Source organism: Dermacentor silvarum, chromosome 3 (genome assembly GCF_013339745.2).
Source record: "Dermacentor silvarum isolate Dsil-2018 chromosome 3, BIME_Dsil_1.4, whole genome shotgun sequence".
NCBI lineage: Eukaryota > Metazoa > Arthropoda > Arachnida > Ixodida > Ixodidae > Dermacentor > Dermacentor silvarum.
The window spans coordinates 108,266,221-108,291,210 of NC_051156.1; the positions used below are offsets into that span (position 1 = coordinate 108,266,221).

Consider the following 24,990-nt stretch of genomic DNA (forward strand, 5'->3'; position numbering starts at 1 on the left):
GGGGCGCTATAACGTAAAATGATTCCAAACTGTTTTGATTCCAAATCCACGAGCGCCGCTCGCTGATTGGCTCATATTTCCGAGGCCGCGCCCACCTCGCCGGTGCGTCAAGCGACGTCACGAAACCGCAAAAACTGACACGTCATAGTGACGTTTACGCACTACTTATGCTAAATTATGCCGATCAAAACAGGAAACATCGCGGAATCACCGGCGAGTGACCCGTTCCGTTTGGAATCAAAAATGGCGGCGTTCTTGCTGCTGCTGGCGGCGGCGGCTCGTCAGCTCGGGCGGAGGCGCGGAAGGAGGGAGGCCGAGGACGCGTTTGACATGCCAGACGACGTGTTTCGGCAGCACTTTCGTCTGAGGAAGGAAACTGTGCGGTGGCTGTGCGACGAAGTGGCGGAGGAGCTCGGAGGCGTGCGATCAACAGCGCTGTCGGTGGAGCGACAAGTGTTGTGCGCGTTGCGTTTCTTCGCGACGGGCAGCTTTCAGGGGTCCGTTGGGAGCGAGGAGACGATTGGCGTGACGCAGCCTGCGGTCAGCAAGTGCGTGCGACGCGTGGCGGAGGCAATCGTCCACGCCGGGACTCGGAACAAGTGGGTCCACTTCCCGAGGACGTCGGAGGAAAAGGCGGCCGTGAAAGAAGGGTTCCTTCGACGCGGCGGCATTCCCGGCGTCATCGGCTGCGTGGACGGCAGCCTTATTGCCATCATCGCACCGAAGGGCGACAACAAGGCGGCATACATGTGCCGCAAAGGCTTCTATGCCCTTAACAGCATGTTCGTAAGTATCGTCATGTTTGTCTAATTTGCCTTTCATAGCAACGCGTGGCTGATGCTGTGCACGCTTTCGTCAGATTTGCGACGCAGGCATGCGGATTCTGGCCGTCGACGCTCTGCGACCGGGGTCGGATCACGACGCACACATATGGAGAACGACGTGGTTGCGTCGTCGTTTCCAGGAGGGACACATTGCCAAGGCCGGCGAGCACCTCCTCGGTGAGCAGAGGGGAAAATTCATACAGTTGCCTAGCAGCAGACAATAAAGTGTACTCCCGCCGTAAGAGTATATGTTGGAAGCCCTAACCGTTTATATTATAGTGGCGTGTTAAGTATAGGTTACATAGGCGGGCTGGTAAATTTTTTTGAGTATCTGCTTGCAGCAAAATGACATTTAACTGCTGTATTGCAAGCTAATGTAAATTAGTGTACATTACGAAACAAAGAACGTTTGTCTTGCCCCATTATTTTTACACTGACATTAATTCGAGAATACAGACAACTCGGCCAAACAGCCACCTTGCTGGATGCTAATAATATGAAGTTTACTATTTACCACCAGCTATTGTTATCTGTGCTGATCACAGCAGCATCAAGTGCTCAGCCTGTACATTATTTTATTACAGCCTCTGTGTAGTAGGTGTATGTAACATGACTCATGCTTCACTAGCTCAACCATGCGCATTTGATTTGATACCATTTTTATGCTCGTGCAGGTGACAGCGGCTACCCCCTGGAACCATGGCTCCTGACTCCGGTCCCAGGCCATCCTCCCACTCACACTGCAGAAGGCAGGTACAACACTGCACACGCTTCCATGCGGTCCGTAGTGGAACGCTGCATTGGACTTCTGAAGAGCCGCTTCCGCTGCCTTCAGAGGTACCGTGCCCTCCACTATGAACCAGACCGCGCAGCAAACATCGTTGCAGCGTGTGCAGTGTTGCACAATTTGTGTCTTGATGAAGGTGACAGTGCGTTTGATGAGGTTGATGATGATGACAGCAGCAACAGCAGCAGTGACGATGCAAACGGTGGCCCCCTCCCACTTGTAGTTCCCCGAGTGAGGGCAGCACGCATAATGTACCTGAAAGGATGTGCTGCCCGTGACAATGTAATTACATTATTCGGAACCACACGACAGCAGCACCAGCACTACCTGCGAAGGGTGCGAAGGCGGCTGCGTCGGCAGCAGCACCGACAGCAGCAGTAAACGTGCCTGCAGTGTCAGGCACTTATGCCTAATAAAGAGAAGGAACCAACGTGAAGGCGTATTGGCATGAGTGGATAGCGTGGTGTTTTTTTATAGCATCTGCTAAATTACCACCATTGCTTTCACATAGCGTGTACCAATGAGCTGTCACAACTGGAGATTATTGCATCATTCCCCTGTGACACTACTTAGTAGCTGTGGATAGACAAGGTTGTGGTCATTAGCAGAATGTCGTAGCCACTTCTCTGGGCAGCAGGAGTTTGCTAGTTGAATTGCTGTTGCTGCTGTCGCTACTGTCGTCTTGATGCATTTATCTACTGGCATCACCGCCACTGTCACCGCCGTCTGCACTGTGCATGGGAGGATATTGGACTTAGTCTCCTCGCTTCCTGCTTGGGCCGCAGCAAAGCACACTTTTCGCTCCATCATATGTACTGTTCTTGCACACCTTGCAGGCCCCACACAGCTTTGCCACACAGCTTCCGCACAGTTCCTTTTTCAACAAGCCAAGTCATGCTGACACAGATCGCCTGGCATGTCAAGCACATGATGCTCCCTTGGATGTACATTCATTTGTAAACTGTACATATATTTGTAAAAAGTGATATCAAGTGCCAGTGATGTTCTTGAAACTCGTTCCTTCATATCCCTACAGTAAACGAACAGTTTCAACACATCTTCAGTGTCATGTTTTATTCGAAGTGAATAACAGTCATCATGATACAAATCAATGTACACAGGGTATGATTTCATGGTGCCAAAGTGACAGTACGGTTTCCACTAAATGGGATCTAATACATTGTGAAAGGCCGCTGGCACACATTAAATCACATAAATGTCTGTCATTGATACTGTTTTTCTTTGGGCTCATCCACGATCATTTGCGTTCACCTAGCAACTTCATAGCACAAAAAGGTGTTGCAAGACTTGCCTGTTATGCATCCATGTTTGTAGCACAAAATATATGCTATATGCAATAAATACTGCCACAATAGGGCCACCCGTGTGAAAGTGCAGTCCGGCGCCTTTAAGGAATGACAAACGTGAAAAAATACCGTGCACTTCGATAATCTGACATATAACAAGGCCAACAAGAACAGCCTGGCAGTGAATGTAGTAAAATAATGGCTACATTGGGTGTATAAAAAATTGTCAACATCAATGGGGACTAGATTGCATTGCTATCACCGATATGGAAACCTGATATATCACAATAACTATTGCAAGTAACACGCACGTGTTGCTAAAATAAATAATATGGCCACTTGTGGGTTCCATAGGGCAAATAAGATTGGAAACAACATAAATATAGTGTGAACATCATAACAGTGGATTTCAATACCTGTTATCACAGCATTTGTGTGTGAAACACTGTTGTGGCTAAAATAAAAGTGACTACTTAGTCAACATGTTCCTTGAAAAGCAATGAATACATAAATAGCTCATAAACAACAAAACGAAAGCACACACCTAACCAAAAGATGAAACATTAGACATACAGTTCACTCACTGAGACAAACTTGCTCAGCAACTGGAACTAAACATAAGAAAAAAACTTGCAATAAATTATGCATTATGAAACATTAAATAATAAACAAATGACATAATGAACAACATATATATAACTACGGCTGAGGCGGCTCGCGGAGGCCACGGGCGAGGGCAGCGACGAGCTGGCGTAAGGTGGCTGCGACGAGGGCAGTCGCCTCCCGCAAACCCCTCGTCTCCACCACCAACTGCTGCTGCACCACGCGAGAGGCCCTCTGCTCCTCCACCAGTTGTTGATGATGCTGCGAAAAAAATGCACTTACTGCAGCTAGAGGAAACGAAATTAAATTGTTCGTTTCATCAGTGTTTGCAAGGGTTACACTTTCAGCACGATTACTCTAGAGGGCAGTGAGAACGTATGCATATGACGTGAGAAGTTGAAGTGCAAACTGTATATGATCTGTTATGTTATAAGCATGTTCAAAGGCAGAAAATGCTACCAAGCCACCTTTGTCACTAAGAAAGCAATGTCGGTGATAAGCTGAATTTACCTGCAAAAGATGAGCATGCTGTGCCGGTACATGCAACCACGGAAATGCTTTGTAATTTGCGAAGTAACAGAATGAGAAAGCATCTCACAGAGGATACATAAGTAAACAAACCAATGAACACTTCAGCCCAGTGAATACAGATGCCCTCTTAAAAAAATTGCAACCTGGGCGAGTTGTACGTACCTGTCTGTGTTGCTCAAGAAGCATCTGGTGGAAGGCGACAGCCTCCACGTTTGCAGCCTCCGCCAGCTGCCTCTGCCTCGCGCATTCCTCTGCTGCCCTGCAGGCCGCATCCTCTAGCAGCTGCTGCTGCCGAGGTGGTCTTAGGGGCTGCAGCCGAGGTGGTCTTTGGGGCTGCTGCCGAGGTGGTGGTCCTTAAAAATTAAATGGGCAAAGAGGATAACAAATTTGTTGTGCCCTTCTATGTTGAACATTCACTGGTTCATAGGTAGAAACATAGGAAACTATTCCCGGCAACAAGCTGTAGGCAATGTAAACCTTACAGTTGGATAAATAAATAAAGCGACACCACAGCACTACAATATGCTGCACCAATATTAATTTCTACACGACAACTTGAACGCTACAGAAGCTGCATTACAAGTGGTATGATTAGTCAAACAGAATATAGTTTCGTCTTGCACAGTCAGATTATGGCAGGGACTAGCTGTGTTTCTTTGTTGGTGACTATGTGAAATAAATTTTTTTCTGTTTAAAAGTTCACAACAGGCAGTGCTTTCTTCTGAAGGCTTCGCATTTCAATTGCTGTTAAAGTGCCTTACGTGCAGTGCCGCTCGTCCCCGGCTCTGTGCCCACGGATACTTGGGGTGGGGCCGTCGGGAGAGGCACATGGGCGGCAGCGGCCTCTTCCTCGCTGGAGCTTGCCTGCTGCAATAACAAAGCATAGTAGACACACTATGTGAGCATTGCACCTGATGAATATGATTTTAATACTGTTATTGTTGCTTCAGTTCCATGAACTGTTTGCCAAGTCTATTCAAATTTATTCACTCTGTACAGAATATGCTTGATACATCAACTGAATTACTCGTGACTACACATGCTTCACGGAGTAACGAACCATATAATCAATCACAGGACATTTCTGAACAGCATTGGTTTCTTATGTTATTCTAGGGGGGGGCCAGATTTTCATTTCTGCAAAGTATGGATATCATGTGCTGGCATGTGTTCTTAATTGCAAGAAAACAGACATAAACACAAAGCAGTAAAACATTCATCAGCTCTGAACAGTGCAACTTCCCCAAACCGGTCCACATAGCAACACAAAACACTACGCACCTCGGCGTCATCAGGAAAAAAATCGACCGGCGCGTAGCCTGGGCCGGTGCGGCTCAAGACGTCCAACACACGGCCCTCCAGCCCGCCCAACCTGCCTCCTCCTGTTTTCCTGCAAAAACATGAACACAGTGAGCTTACGTTCCAAAGTATGTTGAAAGCTGCAGGCTCACCTCCTCTCCGACCCAACTTGCGCGGCAAGTTTTTTTAAGTCGTGAACAATTCGCGCCCAATACTGGCGCCAGCGCCGGGCTGTTTTTACAGCCGGCCCTAGCGCGTTGAGCGCGGCCGTCAGCTCATTCCACAACGCTTTTTTATGCGCAGCACTCATACTTGGCGAGAGGCTTGTGGCGCCTCTCGCCAAGTACGGGTGCTGCTCCATAAACTCAACAAGCAGAGTGGTTTGAGCTGCCGATACGCGGGGTCCTGGAGGTGCTGCCATTTTTTCGTACTTTTAATTTTCGCCGGAACGCAGCAAATTAATACAAGCAACAAGTCGTATCGTTTCACATATCATTTCACCATGCCGTTAAAAAATAGTGGTTACACTTACTCAATGTTTTGTAACATTATCACAACATAATCACTGTTTTTCTGAAACGTAATAAACTTCACAAACAAACAAAATAACAGATCGTTTTCCCCGGTTAAGTCCACTTCCAACATGTAGGGGGGCTTTATCACTGCGCACTTCACCCACACCCGGAGACAGACAGTTCAGATCGTTGTGAAATGAAAAAGTTTGCTTACCAGTATCTGCTGCAGTACATCGTGCTGATTTCCAACCTTCATCGATTCTTGGCTATCCTGTGCGAATAAAAGCAAATGTGAGCATCCCGCGACCACCGCAGATGTTCAGATGCGACTGTCTAGGCATTAGGCACAAGAGGTCGATGTTGTTTACTCACCTTGCGCTTCGCTTTCACGGTTTCCATGATGTTCACAGCTTCCGAAATTCTTCTCGGGCGAAAGCACACCACGGAGGCCGAGACTCATCTAATCGTGCAGTGTTACGTGCAAAGGTACACTAAATGCGGGACACGCACTGATCAGCTGCTTCCACGTACCGCCATCTTACCTGTGCGCAGCAAAATGGCTCGGACTGGCTCGGATGCGGAATCGACGCGTGTGTGACTACGGCTCGAAAAATGCGAATACTTGTTAATAATTGGCAACACGCGTCTACCACTTGCGCGCCAAAACATTACAAAACAGTTTTAATGTCAGCGAAAAACAATGATCTATTTATTAGGCGTTTACATCTAACATGAACTTGCTATACGGCCCCTTTAGGAGTAAAAAACAAGCAAAGCGTGCTTCCGGCAAAGATGGAGGCTGCTGATTGGCCTGTTTGAAAAACGTCGTCGTGTCCCGCCCCCATACGCATGTTCTGCGGCGTCATTTTGACGTCAGGAGTTTGGAATCAAACCAACTTGGAATCATTTTACGTTATAGCGCCCCAGAACGGGAAACTCGCCGAGCAGCGTCGGAAGTCTTTACCACCTTCTTACCGTCGGAAGTGTTTGTGAAAGCGCGCGTCCCTCGCGCCCTTTCACTCGCACATACAGCGTCCGGCGCGCGGCGACGATTTCATCGCCGTTGACGTCATACGGAACCTCACGGCGACGCCGACGGCAGAAATCCTCTTTGAGTGTCCATATAATTGCTATCGCAATAAAATAGGCATATAATGATGACGAATCTAATTTTCGGAGTTGCGGGGAACTGCGCGGCTGTGCGAACCGTTCGCCGCCACTGCTGGCGTTCTTCATAATGCTTGCGTTGTGAAAGCGAGTGCTTGAGGTCATCCAGTGAGGTATTTACAGGTTTACATGGTCCGTGCATTACACTATGCTTGCTATTATAATTTTAGGTGAATGTTTACTATATAGACTCGTGTAAGGGCCGCACTTTTCTGTCGCGCCTTTCATGGGACCGGGCCATTTGACCTCATTTTTCCAACTACGAGTATGAAATCCGCCGTAAACCTCCGCGATCGCCTCCTCTCGACATCCAGTAGCGACGCGCGAAAGTGCGCTGCGCGCGACAATTCGCTGTTGAGCCCGATCAGAATCAGCGCACGGAACGCGATTGCTTCTCGGTTGGATGCCTTTTTTTTTAACTATTGGCTGTCAATATGGAGGTGCGGTCCTTACACAGATTTACACGGTAAGAATCTTCCTTCGTGTAACTAATCTTGTACTTCGCTATCACTAATACTGCATGCTTCGCCTTCCCGGCCAAACTGCAGTCTTTTGTTTCTTTTAGTACTTTGAGTCCGAGTATAAGCGCTGCTGCGCATGACTTCTAGACTTCTATTTATTCTGATTTTAAGTGAATCCAGCTTGGCATCATTTCGGTTACTGAGTGACTTCTATATACAAGGTGTTTCAGCGAACACTTTCCAAAATATTTAAAGGTGGCCTGTGGCAGATAGTACAATTCTAGTTCATGAGCTCGTCTACTCGAAAAGACAGAAATTACTTGCACAAAAGATTGAAATACATAATCGACTAATTAACAAAATTAACCAATTAAGTTTTTCGCTAATTACCTTATGGCCCATGTTGCAATTTACAAATTCTAGCCGTGGAGTTCTGATCCACTTGGAACTAATTCTCAGGCTGACACCAGTGTCGAGATATTAATTCTCTAACTATGCGGAGAAATGCATTTGCGTGCCAGTCACTTTCTCAACAAAACGTCGTTTTATGCATCGAAGCACAAAAGTATGAATAGAACAAACTATGGGGTTTTACGTGCCAAAACCACGATCTGATTATGGGGCACGCCGTAGTGGAGGACTTTGAATTTGGACCACCTGGTGTTCTTTAACGTGCACCTAAATCTAAGTATACGGGTGTTCCAGCATTTCGCCCCCATCTAAATGCAGCCGCCGTGGCCGTGATTTGATCCCGCGACCTCATGCTTAGTAGTCCAACACCATAGCCACTAAGCAACCACGGCGGGTAAGCACAAAAGTAACTGGAACGCCAATGCATTTCTCCGCAATGTTCGGGAATTAATATCTCGAAACTGGTGCCATCCATGAGAATTAGTTCCTAGTGCATCCGCCTTGCAAATTCCACGGCTAGAATTTGTAAATTGCAACATGGGCCATAAGTTAATATGTTAAAAACCTAATTGGTGAATTTTTGTTCATTAGTCGATTATGCATTTCAATTTTTTGTGCAATAATGTCCACCTCTTCGAGTAGACCAGCTCATGAACTAGAATTCTGCTATCTGCCACAGACAACCTTTAAACCTTTTTTGAAAGTGTTTGCTGAAACACACCCTATTTACGGCCTCTGCATGCAAGAGGCGATGTTTCAATCCCTAATGCGCAAACGTTGTAAATAATTAGAAGATGGATGGATGGATGCAAAACTTTAATGAAAGTCCTGAGGTACGCGACTCAGCGCGCAGCGGGCCGCTCCCACGCGGGCCGCTGTCATGGCCGACCGCCGCATCGTGGGCCCTCTGGACAGCCCATAGCCCATAATTAGAACAGCTTTTTTTTTTCTCTTTTTTTTTTTGTGGCGCCAGTCGTTAGCATTGCCTACTGGAAAGAGAATCAATATTGAGACACATATCCCTCACGTGCTTTTCACACGCCGTTGATAGAAGACTCTGCCGAAGGGGTCACTGAAGTCTGCAAGTTTTTTTCAGGGTCAAAAAAGCACGCAAAGTAATTTGAAGTGAGGTGAACATACATCAACATATTCATTTTCTAGGTATAGGCTATCCATTTAGTTGGCTACCTGCTTCTCTTTAAAAAAATATAATAAACTTTGTCATGTGTATATATTTAAATATATTGTCTGTGCATGATGTTCTCAGCGGAAAAAAAAAAAAAACAAAGGATGAAGTGAGGTAACACGGCTGAGGTAGCCGCCGCTGGTGCTTCTAATGCGCTTGTCCTCCTATTGTCAGGATTTGCCGAAATAAAGCGAAAGTATAAATTAAAAGCCGCGCACGTCCGCGCCAACAATGGTGCCGTAAGCTTTTAGCCACAACAAAGGTGAAAATGTAGAGGCAACGCACGAGTGTCCTCAAATTATGTGGGTAACAGAACTCCGGTAATGACACTTTAGGGGCGGGGAGGGGGGTAGGCTACGGATTGGCGGGGGGGGGCGGGGGAGGGCTCAGCCCCCCCCCGTTAAAACTCCGGAGAGGGCTTGAGCCCCGGAGCCCACACAGAACCTGTGTTTACAGAACCTTTGTTTGATCCACCTCATTTAACTTCGCACAGAAACTTTCATGGCGTTCCACCTATTGTCACTAAATTTGATCTCGGTGGCATTTGTAGTTCTGCCAGAGCAACGGGTTAAATCCTGCCCCGTTCGTTCGACACACTCATAACGCTCTAGAGCACACATATAACTGATTTATTGCCACAGCCGCAATTACCCACCCACTTTGAACTTTTCCTACACATCACCCGTTGCCTAGCTCGTCTTTACTGTTACCAAACATAAAGAAGCTGCCACGTTTAGTTCACTGTGGGCACCATGCAGGCTAACGCAAAATACGTATCACGCATTAGTAACCCCCAAAAACGAAGGTTCAATAATTATTCGTAACGCTTCCAGTAAGCCAGAAACGTTAAAAATTCGCAACACATTCCACTTAAGCTGCGCCCCTTCCTTACAAATAAAAATTTTGTGAAATGTAGAGGTCTCTTGAACATTTGGGAAACGTAGCGTATGAAAAACTCCCGATAAAGCTTTCTGTTGGTCAATACGTGCTACATAGAAGTGTTTTTCCGAGCGTGTAAGAAGCCCGCTAATACAAGCAAAATTACCGTGCGACTGGCCACTCGAGGCAATTTGCGTGTATTCACGGGCTTCTTTCACGCTCGGAAAAACACTTTCACTTCATTTTATGTAGCACGTGTTGGGCACAAGCTAGATAGCTGTATCGGGAATTTCTCATGTTGATCTACAACTTTCTCTTGACACTTTGATAATTAGGACAGTACTTCTCGAGTTAGATAATTTATTACAATTACCTAATTAAATCTCATTGACGAAAACATTTTTGACGGCTACTCCACTGTACTGGAAACAATATGCGCTAGGTTTTATTCGAGCAACGCAATTGCCATTTTAAAAATATTGGTCCATGATAATTGGGACACCCTGTATGATGCAGAACTGAGCTGGTGAAATCACATTGATCATGCTAAATCTAGGGCAGCACGCGCTGTTTGCATGATAGGCAAACATGGCCGACATCGCTATCGGCTACGCAGGGACGCTCTCATGATTTGCCGCACGTATACGTTCGATCGCCACTGGAATTGGGGTGCGTACTATTCTGTGGTGGGCCAGCATACAAGATCAACCCCCTCGTTTTTCTAGAGCGGGATGCTCTTCGGAATTGCCTTGGTCTACCAAAATTTGTTGCAAATGATGCTTTGAATCCAGAATCCCGACTACCTACTATATACTGCCTGCAGATTCCGCATTCTGACAGTAAAACATATTTAAAAAATTACACATCGGCGTTGAGACTATCACAGTATGCATAATTAGGGAAACTAGGGCATTTCTCGATGAGTCGTGGTCCCATTTATATAGACCTCAGGTTTCGTTTGTGCAAGATGAGCTAGATCCATTACAAGTTAATGTACGCTAGATCATTTGCCCAGACAAGCCCTTACCTAATATAAAGATTGAATTTGATGATATATTCTCATCCAATGCCAAACTCCTGCCCACTGCGTATTTAGATGGCGTGTTACAACATCATTTAACGTGATTGGGAATAGATAATGTAATGCTTTCAAAAGAAAGCAAGTCATGCGCCGATCTTCGTATTCTTTTCCGTCCTCTGTTCCTGTTGGAATCCAACGAATGACGCCTGCTGCCGGTCATTCGGTATTGGCCGAAGAGATTTAGGCGTAAACTCTGTACTCAATACCGATACTTACGCAAGAAAAAAAATTCTGGTGTGCTATACCGGTAGGCAAAACTCGTCCAAAACGGGTTAATACAAGCAGTTCAACGCGTGCGTTGAATGCAGAGTGGTTTCGGTTGTGAGAAAGGGAAAACCTAACACGTCATTGAAACCTGTTGCGGCTATCTCGTGGTACCAGATACTATATACTGACGCGTATGCACCGTGATGCCGAAATATATCCGAGTCCATTCAGCCCTAGACATGACAAGAGGGCAGAGCGTGTTTTACTGGCGTTTCCGAGAGAAGATTTCGGCTACACGGTCGATGATTCCATAGCCTTCCACCACCGCACAGGGCTGACCACGTGATCGACACGTCCGATTTCGGTGACGCGAATATTCTCTCTTTTCTCGTCTGAAGCAGCGCTGTACTTGGCGCACGTGTTGAACGGGTCGCATAAACGGCGCTGAAATTAATCACTTGATACGCTCTCGAGGAATTGAGTCTTCGCGTACCGTAATTAAGAAGTCGACGCTGCCTAAAAAGGGGGGAAAAAGAGAGAGAGAGAGAGAAAAGAAGAGGTAGAAGAGGGTGAAGTACATGATACAAAAGTGTAATGCCAGCACTCCTTTAAAATTTGCTCGCACACGCATTCATCGTGTATCGCAATTTTGCGCTCTTTGTCCTGCGTGTCATATTTTCGCTTGTGCTTAAACCACGCACATTGGCACTGGCTATCACTCTAAGAGCAACTTGTTTATGCTGCGGGAATAACTCCATGTTAAGCATGAAATGTTTTTAGCTCCCGTTGTCGGCGACCTTCAAGTGACCTTGAGCCAAAAGTCTGAGCTGTTATCCGGGCACTAAAACGAGAAAATCCGGGCATCGTTGCGAGAAATAAAACAAGATCATCCGGGCAACCAGTCAAAAGTTATATATATATATATATATATATATATATATATATATATATATATATATATATATATATAGTGCCTGGAGCGCCCAGTCGCGCGGCAATTTTGTGTACTTTCGCGGGCTTTCACGCTCGGAAAAACACTTTTATGTATTGAGCAGCAGAAAGCTGTATCGGGAGTTATTCATGTTGCTCTATAATTTTCTCATTGGCACTTTTCATCTCATTATAATATTTGAGAAGTTACTCAGTTAATTAAGACTAATTATCTAATTAGGCGGTATGCAAAAAAATAATCTGAGTATCTCCAAGCGACGGCAAACATTACCTTGGTTCTGTCCAGCCACGTGGCATTTGCATATCCTTAAATAATGGTGCATAATAGTTGAGATCCTATATATATATATATATATATATATATATATATTGAAAACTACTATTGCATTAAGAGAAAGAGCCAGTAAATGTGTCTGTCAGTTAATTGTATAATTACAAGCCTTACACATGATTTTCAATCACACATGGTGAACCAAACATTATTTGAATATATTTCCTGAAATTATATAAAAATGTCGAGATGAGGCAGCGACAAAAGGCAATTAGGGCCTGACATAAGTCCCTGACCTGGTGCAGTAGCAGCAGTAGCACGCTTATAATAATATACATTTCTTCTTCTTTGCGTGCCAAAACCAGTTCTGATTATGAGGCACGCCGTAGTGGAGGGCTCCGGAGTAATTTTGACCACCTGGTGTTCTTTAACGTGCACTGCAACGCAAGCACACGGGCGTTTTTGCTATTCGCCTCCATCGAAATGCGGCCGCCGGGATTCGATCCCGCGACCTCGTGCTCAGCAGCGCAACGCCTTAGCTGACTGAGCCACCCCGGCGGTTAATAATATGCATTTGCTACAACTTTAACGCAACAGCGTTAAGGGCTCCGTGTCGCAGAAAATTCGGCGTCGGCGTAAGCGCCGGCGTCGTTGGCGGAAATAATCATGCCGAACCACATCATCCCGAACCACCCCGACCGGGCAGGCCCTTCGCGTAGCGCAAGGCGTTAGTGAACAAAAATTGAATTCCTCAAAGTAAAATCCGTCTGAAAAAATCGTAAAGTACGACTTAACCACAACCTACAAACGTGATAACGTCGTATTGTAATTTGAATATACGAGAAAAAAGCCTGATAAGCAGCCAGGGATCTTTGAATGCTATCGCGTTCCACTCTTAAAGGCGAAGCTTAAGCGTCCACCAAATTTTTAATAATTCAACTCATTCATTCATTCATTCATTCATTCAACAACTCACTCCTGCAATATCTTGCTATGCAAGATGGCAGTATATGTAAATAAAAAAAATAAAAAATAAAATAATACTATTGGTCTACAGTACAAATATATCGCTAGTTAAGGCAATAATAGTATTGTCGAGGTTATACACATCAAAGTGCAGTCAACGTAAAAGACTGACAATATTCATAAGGAAAAAAAAAATTACACCTCCCTTCCATTCTATGAAGACGGTCGAACAGCGAAGCTGTGTTAGTTACGTACACCAGCGCCGCTGGTTACGTCGAGTGTTACGAGTGTCACATGTGCATGTGTTGCACGTGATGCAATTGCGTAACCACAAGTAAACACAGATCTACAACACGAACTTATATTAAATTGAAACGTTGCGAGGCAAGAAGAGGCAGCGACATAGGCGGAAAGTTTTCATTTTACCGGGGGTTGGGGGGCTGGGGCCCGACCAGCTTTCCGAAACCTACCCCCCCCCCCACACACACACACATATATATATATATATATATATATATATATATATATATATATATATATATATATACCCTTTGCTAACAATTTTATATTTCTCGCTTCATGGCGAAAGCACATATATATCGCCACTTCAGGCAAATTTTCGCTGTTGTCGTCGCCGTGATGTTCCGTATTAAATCCAAAAGCCATATACATGAGCGACCCGTACCCTGTGGGGTCGGGGAAAAGCACCTAATAGTGAGCCGAAAAGGATGGCGGCTTGATGGGCATTATCTTTCCACGCGCTCAATATTCAGGTTAGTTGTAGGTCACGTAATCAAACGCGAACGGGAAGGAGAGCACGCGTCTTCTCCTCTAGCCCTGCCGCAGCTGTGAATGACTGTGCACGGCTGACGCTTATGCGGCCCGCGTGCGATATCTCAATGTTGGAAATCATTTTATTGCGATAGCAATTATATGGACACTCAAAAGCAGATTTCTGCCGTCGGCGTCGCCGTCGCCGTCGGCGTCGCCGTCGCCGTCGCCGTCGCCGTCGCCGTCGCCGTGAGGTTCCGTATGACGTCAATGGAGATGAAATCGTGGCCGCGCGCCGCCGAACGCTGTATGTGCGAGTGAAAGGGCGCGAGGGACGCGCTCTTTCACGGGGAGTGAACGCACGGCGGAGAACAAACGCGCGTTCTGCGCCGTGCTTCCTTAAGGGCTGCAGAAGTAGGCGTCTCTTTCCTCCTTTACAATCACCATATATGTAGAGCAAACGCGCCTTCTTCCGATGCGCGAGAGGCCGTGGGGGAGGGGGGGAAGGGGGAGGGAAGGAAGGCGACGTTTAGCTGCGGCACCAAGTGCCTATTTATATCAGAGGCTCCGGCAACAGTCACCAACGCCGCACGCATTTTGAGCGAACGCGGGCAAAATGCCGACGGCGTCGACAACAGTTCGGCGCGTTGCCGGTGCTGCTGCATGTCCAAGTTTATACAGCTGATAAAGCTAATATCATTACTCCGTATATCTCTCTACAAATTTGCTATCGCAATTGATGCTTCACCTTTCAGGTGAAACTGCGACAACTTTTTTGGGTGCAATGATAAAGGGCGACCAGGGATGGGTGCTGACTTCGTGCGCGCTGTCTTCCTTTGCGGACTGTCTTTCCGCACCCCTAGTGTTGCAGAGTTAAGAGACAGAGGTCATTGCAGATCACTGACAGAGGCCGTCTGTAATGGACATAAAAAAAAAATAATGTCGCAGACTCGCAGTTTCACCCGAAAGGCGAAGCATCAATTGCGATAGCAACTTAGTAGAGAGCTATACGGAGTAAGGATAGTAGTTTTATCAGCTGCATAAACTTGGACATGCAGCAGCACCAGCAACGCGCAGAACTGTTGTCGACGCCATCGCCGTTTTGTCCGCGTTCGCAGCGAACGCGCGCGGCGTTGGTGACTCTTGCCAGGGCCTCTGGGGGCGGCTCGGAGGTTTTCGACGAGATCAGAACGGGAAACTCGCCGAGCAGCGTCGGAAGTCTTTACCACCTTCTTACCGTCGGAAGTGTTTGTGAAAGCGCGCGTCCCTCGCGCCCTTTCACTCGCACATACAGCGTCCGGCGCGCGGCGACGATTTCATCGCCGTTGACGTCATACGGAACCTCACAGCGACGCCGACGGCAGAAATCCTCTTTGAGTGTCCATATAATTGCTATCGCAATAAAATAGGCATATAATGATGACGAATCTAATTTTCGGAGTTGCGGGGAACTGCGCGGCTGTGCGAACCGTTCGCCGCCACTGCTGGCGTTCTTCATAATGCTTGCGTTGTGAAAGCGAGTGCTTGAGGTCATCCAGTGAGGTATTTACAGGTTTACATGGTCCGTGCATTACACTATGCTTGCTATTATAATTTTAGGTGAATGTTTACTACAATTGATATGGCCACTATAACTAACGTATAGACTCGTGTAAGGGCCGCACTTTTCTGTCGCGCCTTTCATGGGACCGGGCCATTTGACCTCATTTTTCCAACTACGAGTATGAAATCCGCCGTAAACCTCCGCGATCGCCTCCTCTCGACATCCAGTAGCGACGCGCGAAAGTGCGCTGCGCGCGACAATTCGCTGTTGAGCCCGATCAGAATCAGCGCACGGAACGCGATTGCTTCTCGGTTGGATGCCTTTTTTTTTAACTATTGGCTGTCAATATGGAGGTGCGGTCCTTACACAGATTTACACGGTAAGAATCTTCCTTCGTGTAACTAATCTTGTACTTCGCTATCACTAATACTGCATGCTTCGCCTTCCCGGCCAAACTGCAGTCTTTTGTTTCTTTTAGTACTTTGAGTCCGAGTATAAGCGCTGCTGCGCATGACTTCTAGACTTCTATTTATTCTGATTTTAAGTGAATCCAGCTTGGCATCATTTCGGTTACTGAGTGACTTCTATATACAAGGTGTTTCAGCGAACACTTTCCAAAATATTTAAAGGTGGCCTGTGGCAGATAGTACAATTCTAGTTCATGAGCTCGTCTACTCGAAAAGACAGAAATTACTTGCACAAAAGATTGAAATACATAATCGACTAATTAACAAAATTAACCAATTAAGTTTTTCGCTAATTACCTTATGGCCCATGTTGCAATTTACAAATTCTAGCCGTGGAGTTCTGATCCACTTGGAACTAATTCTCAGGCTGACACCAGTGTCGAGATATTAATTCTCTAACTATGCGGAGAAATGCATTTGCGTGCCAGTCACTTTCTCAACAAAACGTCGTTTTATGCATCGAAGCACAAAAGTATGAATAGAACAAACTATGGGGTTTTACGTGCCAAAACCACGATCTGATTATGGGGCACGCCGTAGTGGAGGACTTTGAATTTGGACCACCTGGTGTTCTTTAACGTGCACCTAAATCTAAGTATACGGGTGTTCCAGCATTTCGCCCCCATCTAAATGCAGCCGCCGTGGCCGTGATTTGATCCCGCGACCTCATGCTTAGTAGTCCAACACCATAGCCACTAAGCAACCACGGCGGGTAAGCACAAAAGTAACTGGAACGCCAATGCATTTCTCCGCAATGTTCGGGAATTAATATCTCGAAACTGGTGCCATCCATGAGAATTAGTTCCTAGTGCATCCGCCTTGCAAATTCCACGGCTAGAATTTGTAAATTGCAACATGGGCCATAAGTTAATATGTTAAAAACCTAATTGGTGAATTTTTGTTCATTAGTCGATTATGCATTTCAATTTTTTGTGCAATAATGTCCACCTCTTCGAGTAGACCAGCTCATGAACTAGAATTCTGCTATCTGCCACAGACAACCTTTAAACCTTTTTTGAAAGTGTTTGCTGAAACACACCCTATTTACGGCCTCTGCATGCAAGAGGCGATGTTTCAATCCCTAATGCGCAAACGTTGTAAATAATTAGAAGATGGATGGATGGATGCAAAACTTTAATGAAAGTCCTGAGGTACGCGACTCAGCGCGCAGCGGGCCGCTCCCACGCGGGCCGCTGCCATGGCCGACCGCCGCATCGTGGGCCCTCTGGACAGCCCATAGCCCATAATTAGAACAGCTTTTTTTTCTCTTTTTTTTTGTGGCGCCAGTCGTTAGCATTGCCTACTGGAAAGAGAATCAATATTGAGACACATATCCCTCACGTGCTTTTCACACGCCGTTGATAGAAGACTCTGCCGAAGGGGTCACTGAAGTCTGCAAGTTTTTTTCAGGGTCAAAAAAGCACGCAAAGTAATTTGAAGTGAGGTGAACATACATCAACATATTCATTGTCTAGGTATAGGCTATCCATTTAGTTGGCTACCTGCTTCTCTTTAAAAAATATAATGAACTTTGTCCTTTGTATATATTTAAATATATTGTCTGTGCATGATGTTCTCAGCGGAAAAAAAAAAAAAACAAAGGATGAAGTGAGGTAACACGGCTGAGGTAGCCGCCGCTGGTGCTTCTAATGCGCTTGTCCTCCTATTGTCAGGATTTGCCGAAATAAAGCGAAAGTATAAATTAAAAGCCGCGCACGTCCGCGCCAACAATGGTGCCGTAAGCTTTTAGCCACAACAAAGGTGAAAATGTAGAGGCAACGCACGAGTGTCCTCAAATTATGTGGGTAACAGAACTCCGGTAATGACACTTTAGGGGCGGGGAGGGGGGTAGGCTACGGATTGGCGGGGGGGCGGGGGAGGGCTCAGCCCCCCCCCCGTTAAAACTCCGGAGAGGGCTTGAGCCCCGGAGCCCACACAGAACCTGTGTTTACAGAACCTTTGTTTGATCCACCTCATTTAACTTCGCACAGAAACTTTCATGGCGTTCCACCTATTGTCACTAAATTTGATCTCGGTGGCATTTGTAGTTCTGCCAGAGCAACGGGTTAAATCCTGCCCCGTTCGTTCGACACACTCATAACGCTCTAGAGCACACATATAACTGATTTATTGCCACAGCCGCAATTACCCACCCACTTTGAACTTTTCCTACACATCACCCGTTGCCTAGCTCGTCTTTACTGTTACCAAACATAAAGAAGCTGCCACGTTTAGTTCACTGTGGGCACCATGCAGGCTAACGCAAAATACGTATCACGCATTAGTAACCCCCAAAACGAAGGTTCAATAATTATTCGTAACGCTTCCAGTAAGCCAGAAACGTTAAAAATTCGCAACACATTCCACTTAAGCTGCGCCCCTTCCTTACAAATAAAAATTTTGTGAAATGTAGAGGTCTCTTGAACATTTGGGAAACGTAGCGTATGAAAAACTCCCGTACGCTTTCTGTTGGTCAATACGTGCTACATAGAAGTGTTTTTCCGAGCGTGTAAGAAGCCCGCTAATACAAGCAAAATTACCGTGCGACTGGCCACTCGAGGCAATTTGCGTGTATTCACGGGCTTCTTTCACGCTCGGAAAAACACTTTCACTTCATTTTATGTAGCACGTGTTGGGCACAAGCTAGATAGCTGTATCGGGAATTTCTCATGTTGATCTACAACTTTCTCTTGACACTTTGATAATTAGGACAGTACTTCTCGAGTTAGATAATTTATTACAATTACCTAATTAAATCTCATTGACGAAAACATTTTTGACGGCTACTCCACTGTACTGGAAACAATATGCGCTAGGTTTTATTCGAGCAACGCAATTGCCATTTTAAAAATATTGGTCCATGATAATTGGGACACCCTGTATGATGCAGAACTGAGCTGGTGAAATCACATTGATCATGCTAAATCTAGGGCAGCACGCGCTGTTTGCATGATAGGCAAACATGGCCGACATCGCTATCGGCTACGCAGGGACGCTCTCATGATTTGCCGCACGTATACGTTCGATCGCCACTGGAATTGGGGTGCGTACTATTCTGTGGTGGGCCAGCATACAAGATCAACCCCCTCGTTTTTCTAGAGCGGGATGCTCTTCGGAATTGCCTTGGTCTACCAAAATTTGTTGCAAATGATGCTTTGAATCCAGAATCCCGACTACCTACTATATACTGCCTGCAGATTCCGCATTCTGACAGTAAAACATATTTAAAAAATTACACATCGGCGTTGAGACTATCACAGTATGCATAATTAGGGAAACTAGGGCATTTCTCGATGAGTCGTGGTCCCATTTATATAGACCTCAGGTTTCGTTTGTGCAAGATGAGCTAGATCCATTACAAGTTAATGTACGCTAGATCATTTGCCCAGACAAGCCCTTACCTAATATAAAGATTGAATTTGATGATATATTCTCATCCAATGCCAAACTCCTGCCCACTGCATATTTAAATAGCGTGTTACAGCATCATTTAACGCGATTGGGAATAGATAATGTAATGCTTTCAAAAGAAAGCAAGTCATGCGCCGATCTTCGTATTCTTTTCCGTCCTCTGTTCCTGCTGGAATCCAACGAATGACGCCTGCTGCCGGTCATTCGGTATTGGCCGAAGAGATTTAGGCGTAAACTCTGTACTCAATACCGATACTTATGCAAGAAAAAAAAAAAACATTTCTGGTGTGCTATACCGGTAGGCAAAACTCGTCCAAAACGGGTTAATACAAGCAGTTCAACGCGTGCGTTGAATGCAGAGTAGTTTCGGTTGTGAGAAAGGGAAAACCTAACACGTCATTGAAACCTGTTGCGGCTATCTCGTGGTACCAGATACTATATACTGACGCGTATGCACCGTGATGCCGAAATATATCCGAGTCCATTCAGCCCTAGACATGACAAGAGGGCAGAGCGTGTTTTACTGGCGTTTCCGAGAGAAGATTTCGGCTACACGGTCGATGATTCCATAGCCTTCCACCACCGCACAGGGCTGACCACGTGATCGACACCTCCGATTTCGGTGACGCGAATATTCTCTCTTTTCTCGTCTGAAGCAGCGCTGTACTTGGCGCACGTGTTGAACGGGTCGCATAAACGGCGCTGAAATTAATCACTTGATACGCTCTCGAGGAATTGAGTCTTCGCGTACCGTAATTAAGAAGTCGACGCTGCCTAAAAAGGGGGGAAAAAGAGAGAGAGAGAGAAAAGAAGAGGTAGAAGAGGAGGAAGTACATGATACAAAAGTGTAATGCCAGCACTCCTTTAAAATTTGCTCGCACACGCATTCACCGTGTATCGCAATTTTGCGCTCTTTGTCCTGCGTGTCATATTTTCGCTTGTGCTTAAACCACGCACATTGGCACTGGCTATCACTCTAAGAGCAACTTGTTTATGCTGCGGGAATAACTCCATGTTAAGCATGAAATGCTTTTAGCTCCCGTTGTCGGCGACCTTCAAGTGACCTTGAGCCAAAAGTCTGAGCTGTTATCCGGGCACTAAAACGAGAAAATCCGGGCATCGTTGCGAGAAATAAAACAAGATCATCCGGGCAACCAGTCAAAAGTTAATAAAATGCGGTCTCTGGCCTCCAATTCTTTGGGCAGGACCGCATTACATAGGCTACTTACTGCATAAACAAGTTACAAAAAATATTGCTTCCGAGTTTTTCCGAATGTTTGTTCACTGAAGCTGTAACTTCTAGTACGCTGAAGTTTTATTTGACATTTCCGATAGAGACGTTCAAAAGGCAGATACAGGGCACCATACACTCGACTGTCATCTTTTGGCGCTGAGACAGGGTTGCCTGTATTTTTTTGAACGCCACTAGTCCGTGAGTTCCGCGGCGCGAGTTTTCCGCCGCCTCCTTCGAGATATGGCCCCACGCTGCGTGACCAGGCCGGCAGCGTCTGGCGCGCCGCGGATAGTTGTGTGGCGTGGTGTGGTGGCGTGTGCCCTTGCGAACATGCCTTATACCCATTTTAAGACTGTGGCTATAGTATCATCTGTTTTACCGGTAGCCATTTCATGCCTACATCTACTTTCTTTTTACCACGGTTTGAGCTCAATTTGAGCGAGTTTCTTTCCACCCTTTTAAGAATACAATAATTTACTTTGATTGGACGCAAGCAGAGCACACGTACTCTACTGGAGGAATACGAGATCTCTCGTAAATAGGGCTTATACCGCATATACGTGCAGGAGTTGCCAACGCTCCATATTGTTTCTGTAGAGCGATGACGAACAGCACCCGTGATTTCCAATGGTGGGTGAACGGCGCAGACAACCACTTGTGTCTATCCCCAACGGTAGGCTATCACGCCTTGGTGCGAAAACGCTGAGAGCTTCTCACTGAGATATTCGCAGCCCCTTCGCGGCCGGAACTGGCCATCTGTCCCGCGTAATTCAAAAGCGCGGTGGCGTTCTAGACAGGCCGGGCGTAACTGCAAGCTGCCTGCAGTTGCGTATAATGGCCCACACTCACCCCCTCCCTCTCTCACATCCTTCTTCCTGCGAGGAGAGAACAAACAAACATAAGTATAAAGAAAGAGTCGAATCGGCAACTGACCTCTGCAGCAGCTGTTGCTGCTGGCTTGGCGCTTCGTGCAGTCAAGTGCAGGCGAGACTCGTTTCTTGATAGCTCGTAAAACAAGTCTAGTTTTTCGAAGCGGACACGCCAGCGTCGTGCCCCATTTTTTTTTTATACTTATCCGTTCACCAATTTCCTCGTTTTCGGGGTGACTGCATGCTGCGCGGGGTCGCGGGATCCTCGCGAGAAGAAACTTCGCGCCTCGACCCGTCGTCCGCGCGGAGTTGTCGTCCGGGTCCGCTGTCGTCACGTCCATCACGCGGAGCTGTTGGCACAGACCTTACCCTCCCTCCCTCCTCATCTTCGCAAACTCTCTTGCCCCGGAACATGTATACTGCAGTGCCCGCCGAAAGCCCCGAGAACATGTATATCTGCATAGGAAGCGTATGTATGTACGCAGGGGGGTGGGAGGGGGAGAGTGAAGGGGGGGGGGGGGGCGATCCGCCGAGTAAGGGGCTTTACGCCACGCTGCATGAGACATCAGTTTCACGTTCCGGCTCGCGGTCCCGAGTGTCGAAAGATTTGTACGCGGCTTACGACCGGCTTCGTCGTGTCGCGAATGCAGTTATCCCACGGCTTAACGGGTCCTCGTTGGGAGACGAATGGGCAATTTAGCTGCCAACTAAACGATTCGCGCTCGACACCCTTCGCACGTGTGCGCGTGATGTGGGTTCTTCAGATCACCCATGTCATCCAAACGTGGTATCCCAGTGTCTAGGCTGAACGCGCTGCGAGCTATAGTATTTAGTCCGCCGTCTATATATGTGACGTTTGCTATAAGAATAATGGTATACACTAAAAGAATAGAACGCCTTTTGCAGCTTTGCCATTACATTGTGAGCTGTCTCGCAAGCGCCTTTGCGGCGTGCTTAATACGTGAATTTATTGAAGCAGCTGGGGCGAGAAACGCGGAATGTTGCATGTAGCGTTGCTTCTCTGTTATCATGGCGGCTCCTGTTTCACATATTCGCATATGGCTCAGTGGCAGTACGCAAGAGCGGGTAAGGCGGGCATTACTTGCTGCCAAGCTCGCAAGAAATACACCGATTTGCTCTAATACACAATAAGTGACTACGTTCCTTGACGAGTGACGGCCGCATTCCGACGCTTTCGAAACGTTTGTGTCGGTGATACTTTCTGTGCACGCCAATTAATTTTACAGTGGCAAAAATTAAGCGGACGACACACGCTATTCGGCATCTTTCATAGCCCAGATGTAGCGTTGTCATTTGAAACGCCATACGAATCGTCATCCTGAGGCTATTAAAGGGGCTCTAAAGAGCAATATTAGTGGCGTGCAAATACTCAAAGCTTTCGAATAACGAATCAAATATTGTTCTATGCCATTCGATGCTCGAATCGAATAGTAAATATTCGAAAATCCGAATATTTTTCACGTCGTAGACTGCGCACAATAAAACATTAAATCGAAGCAAGAATCCCATCCACAGTAGACGGTACACTGTATACAGAGCGCGCTGCGTCGCTCAGGAGATATGACTTTTATGGTTGCACCAATACCTTTCAAGAAAATTTTATTCCGCAAAGTTAAGACGCAACCAAGGACGGAAAGAAACATTCCGTCTTTGCCTTAGCTTGGCCTTAATTTTCCTTACCTAACAAAAAGCAGTGCTTTTGCGCCTGAAACACTATTGTCGAGAACTTCGTTCTTACGTGACACCATTTTAATGCGTCTTCCCGGAGGATATTCGCGAGTGGTGAGCCTTATAGGGACAAATGCATGCCACAATGTTGCTAACTGGTGTCGCAGGGCCCCTTTGATGTATTTCGTTGCATTGTGTTTAGCCAAAGAGTACGAGCTAAATATCTCGTGTCACTTTGCATTTTGCTTTCCTTGCAATGATTCGGCGGAAACCAATAAAGCGTTTTTGTACATCTATGTAAGCCATTTAAGCTTTGGAACTTTGTCGTCGAAACCGGCTTCCGGGGTTAATATTATAGTCTTGGTGTGTCCTATCTTTTCTTCTATATCTCTTCTCTACACTTAGGCCTCGCACCGCCATGTTGATTCATTCATTCATATTGCCCCACCATGTGTGTGGCAGACCAGTGACTATATTCTTTCCCAATTATTGTAAGGTAACTATTATAGGTTCCAACGTATGTAAGCCTGAGATACAACTCGCAGAGCCAGGCCAATACAACAAGGAACTCTTGATATACGCAAGTCAACACCACGTGTCACTTTTCGCCTCGTAATTCCCTCAAGCCTGGCGATTCTGCCCTTCGGTATTTATGTGAGTACACGACTTTCCATGCTATCTTCACTTAGAAAACACCAGTATGCTGTCTAGGCATACGGTCGCCCTTTTGATGCTAATGATTTTTTTTTTAAATAAACGGGATGCCACTTTAACGCGTGCTGTCAGCGCGGTTCATGACGCTGCTCGCCTGGGTCGCATTAACATCGACAATTTCACCGGATTCGCGCCAAGACACATCGAGCCTGCAGCGCGTGCAAGATACATTCGCGGCCCAGAAGGACGTGGGCTGGCCTTCGTCTCGAACAGTCTTTAACGACCGTGGCGCCAAATTTGGAAAAAAATATATATATATAAGTGGAAAACGTAAGAGATGCGTTTGGTGTCTTAGGCGTTACTCTCACTGCCTTATTCCAAATTTGTCCTCAACGTTCCCGTCGTTCAACGGACATTTCACGGCTGCGCACCCTGTGTACGCACGAACAAATTTGTGCGCCACTCAGGCTTGTGTGTATACATATGCGAGCGCGTATAGCGCCTATACACGAGTGCGCAGACTCGGCCTGTCTTCACCACCGCGGTGGTGCACAGTCGCCCCCCCCCCACCATCTTCGTACCCCTCCACTCTTCTTTGCACGTTCGTCTGCCACAGAGCAGTTTTTACGCATGCTTTGCCGTACGGGTACCCACACGGCGACAGTAGACAGTTTTAGTTTAGCGTGGTTACCGGAATAGCGGGCGTACAGGAATAGCGGGATCGAAGTGCGCATGCGCAGAACGCTAACCGCCACATACCGTTTACCGTGCGCACGCTATTTCTCAGAGTTAACGTTACCGTGTTAGCGTGGTGTACGTAGTGTACGTAAAACATGGCGGCGGTCCCGGTCGCCCGCTTCGAACTGAATTTGGCGTTGTTTTTGTAGAATTCACTTCGTTCGTAGC

The 24,990-nt window shown here is 46.5% G+C and overlaps 2 protein-coding genes across 3 annotated transcripts; one reads left to right on the forward strand and one right to left on the reverse strand.

Moving 5' to 3' along the window:
* Positions 1-64: 64 nt before the first annotated feature.
* On the forward strand, positions 65-3,465 carry LOC119445675 (putative nuclease HARBI1). Its single transcript, XM_037709957.2, has 3 exons — positions 65-786; positions 860-1,001; positions 1,499-3,465. The coding sequence occupies exons 1-3, from the start codon at positions 178-180 to the stop codon at positions 1,990-1,992; spliced, it is 1,245 nt and encodes a 414-aa protein (XP_037565885.1). The 5' UTR covers positions 65-177; the 3' UTR covers positions 1,993-3,465.
* Positions 3,466-3,528: 63 nt separating this feature from the next.
* On the reverse strand, positions 3,529-6,794 carry LOC119444658 (uncharacterized). 2 transcript variants are annotated; one of them, XM_049663507.1, is made up of 6 exons: positions 6,239-6,794; positions 6,081-6,137; positions 5,334-5,442; positions 4,814-4,919; positions 4,215-4,405; positions 3,529-3,782 (listed from the first exon to the last, which is right to left on the reverse strand). In XM_049663507.1, exons 2-6 carry the CDS (start codon positions 6,098-6,100, stop codon positions 3,618-3,620), a joined length of 591 nt encoding a protein of 196 aa, XP_049519464.1. In that variant the 5' UTR covers positions 6,101-6,137; positions 6,239-6,794; the 3' UTR covers positions 3,529-3,617. The 2 variants fall into 2 exon arrangements, with proteins under 2 accessions (XP_049519464.1, XP_049519465.1); XM_049663508.1 differs by having other exon boundaries at positions 6,081-6,794.
* Between the last annotated feature and the right edge of the window lie 18,196 nt (positions 6,795-24,990).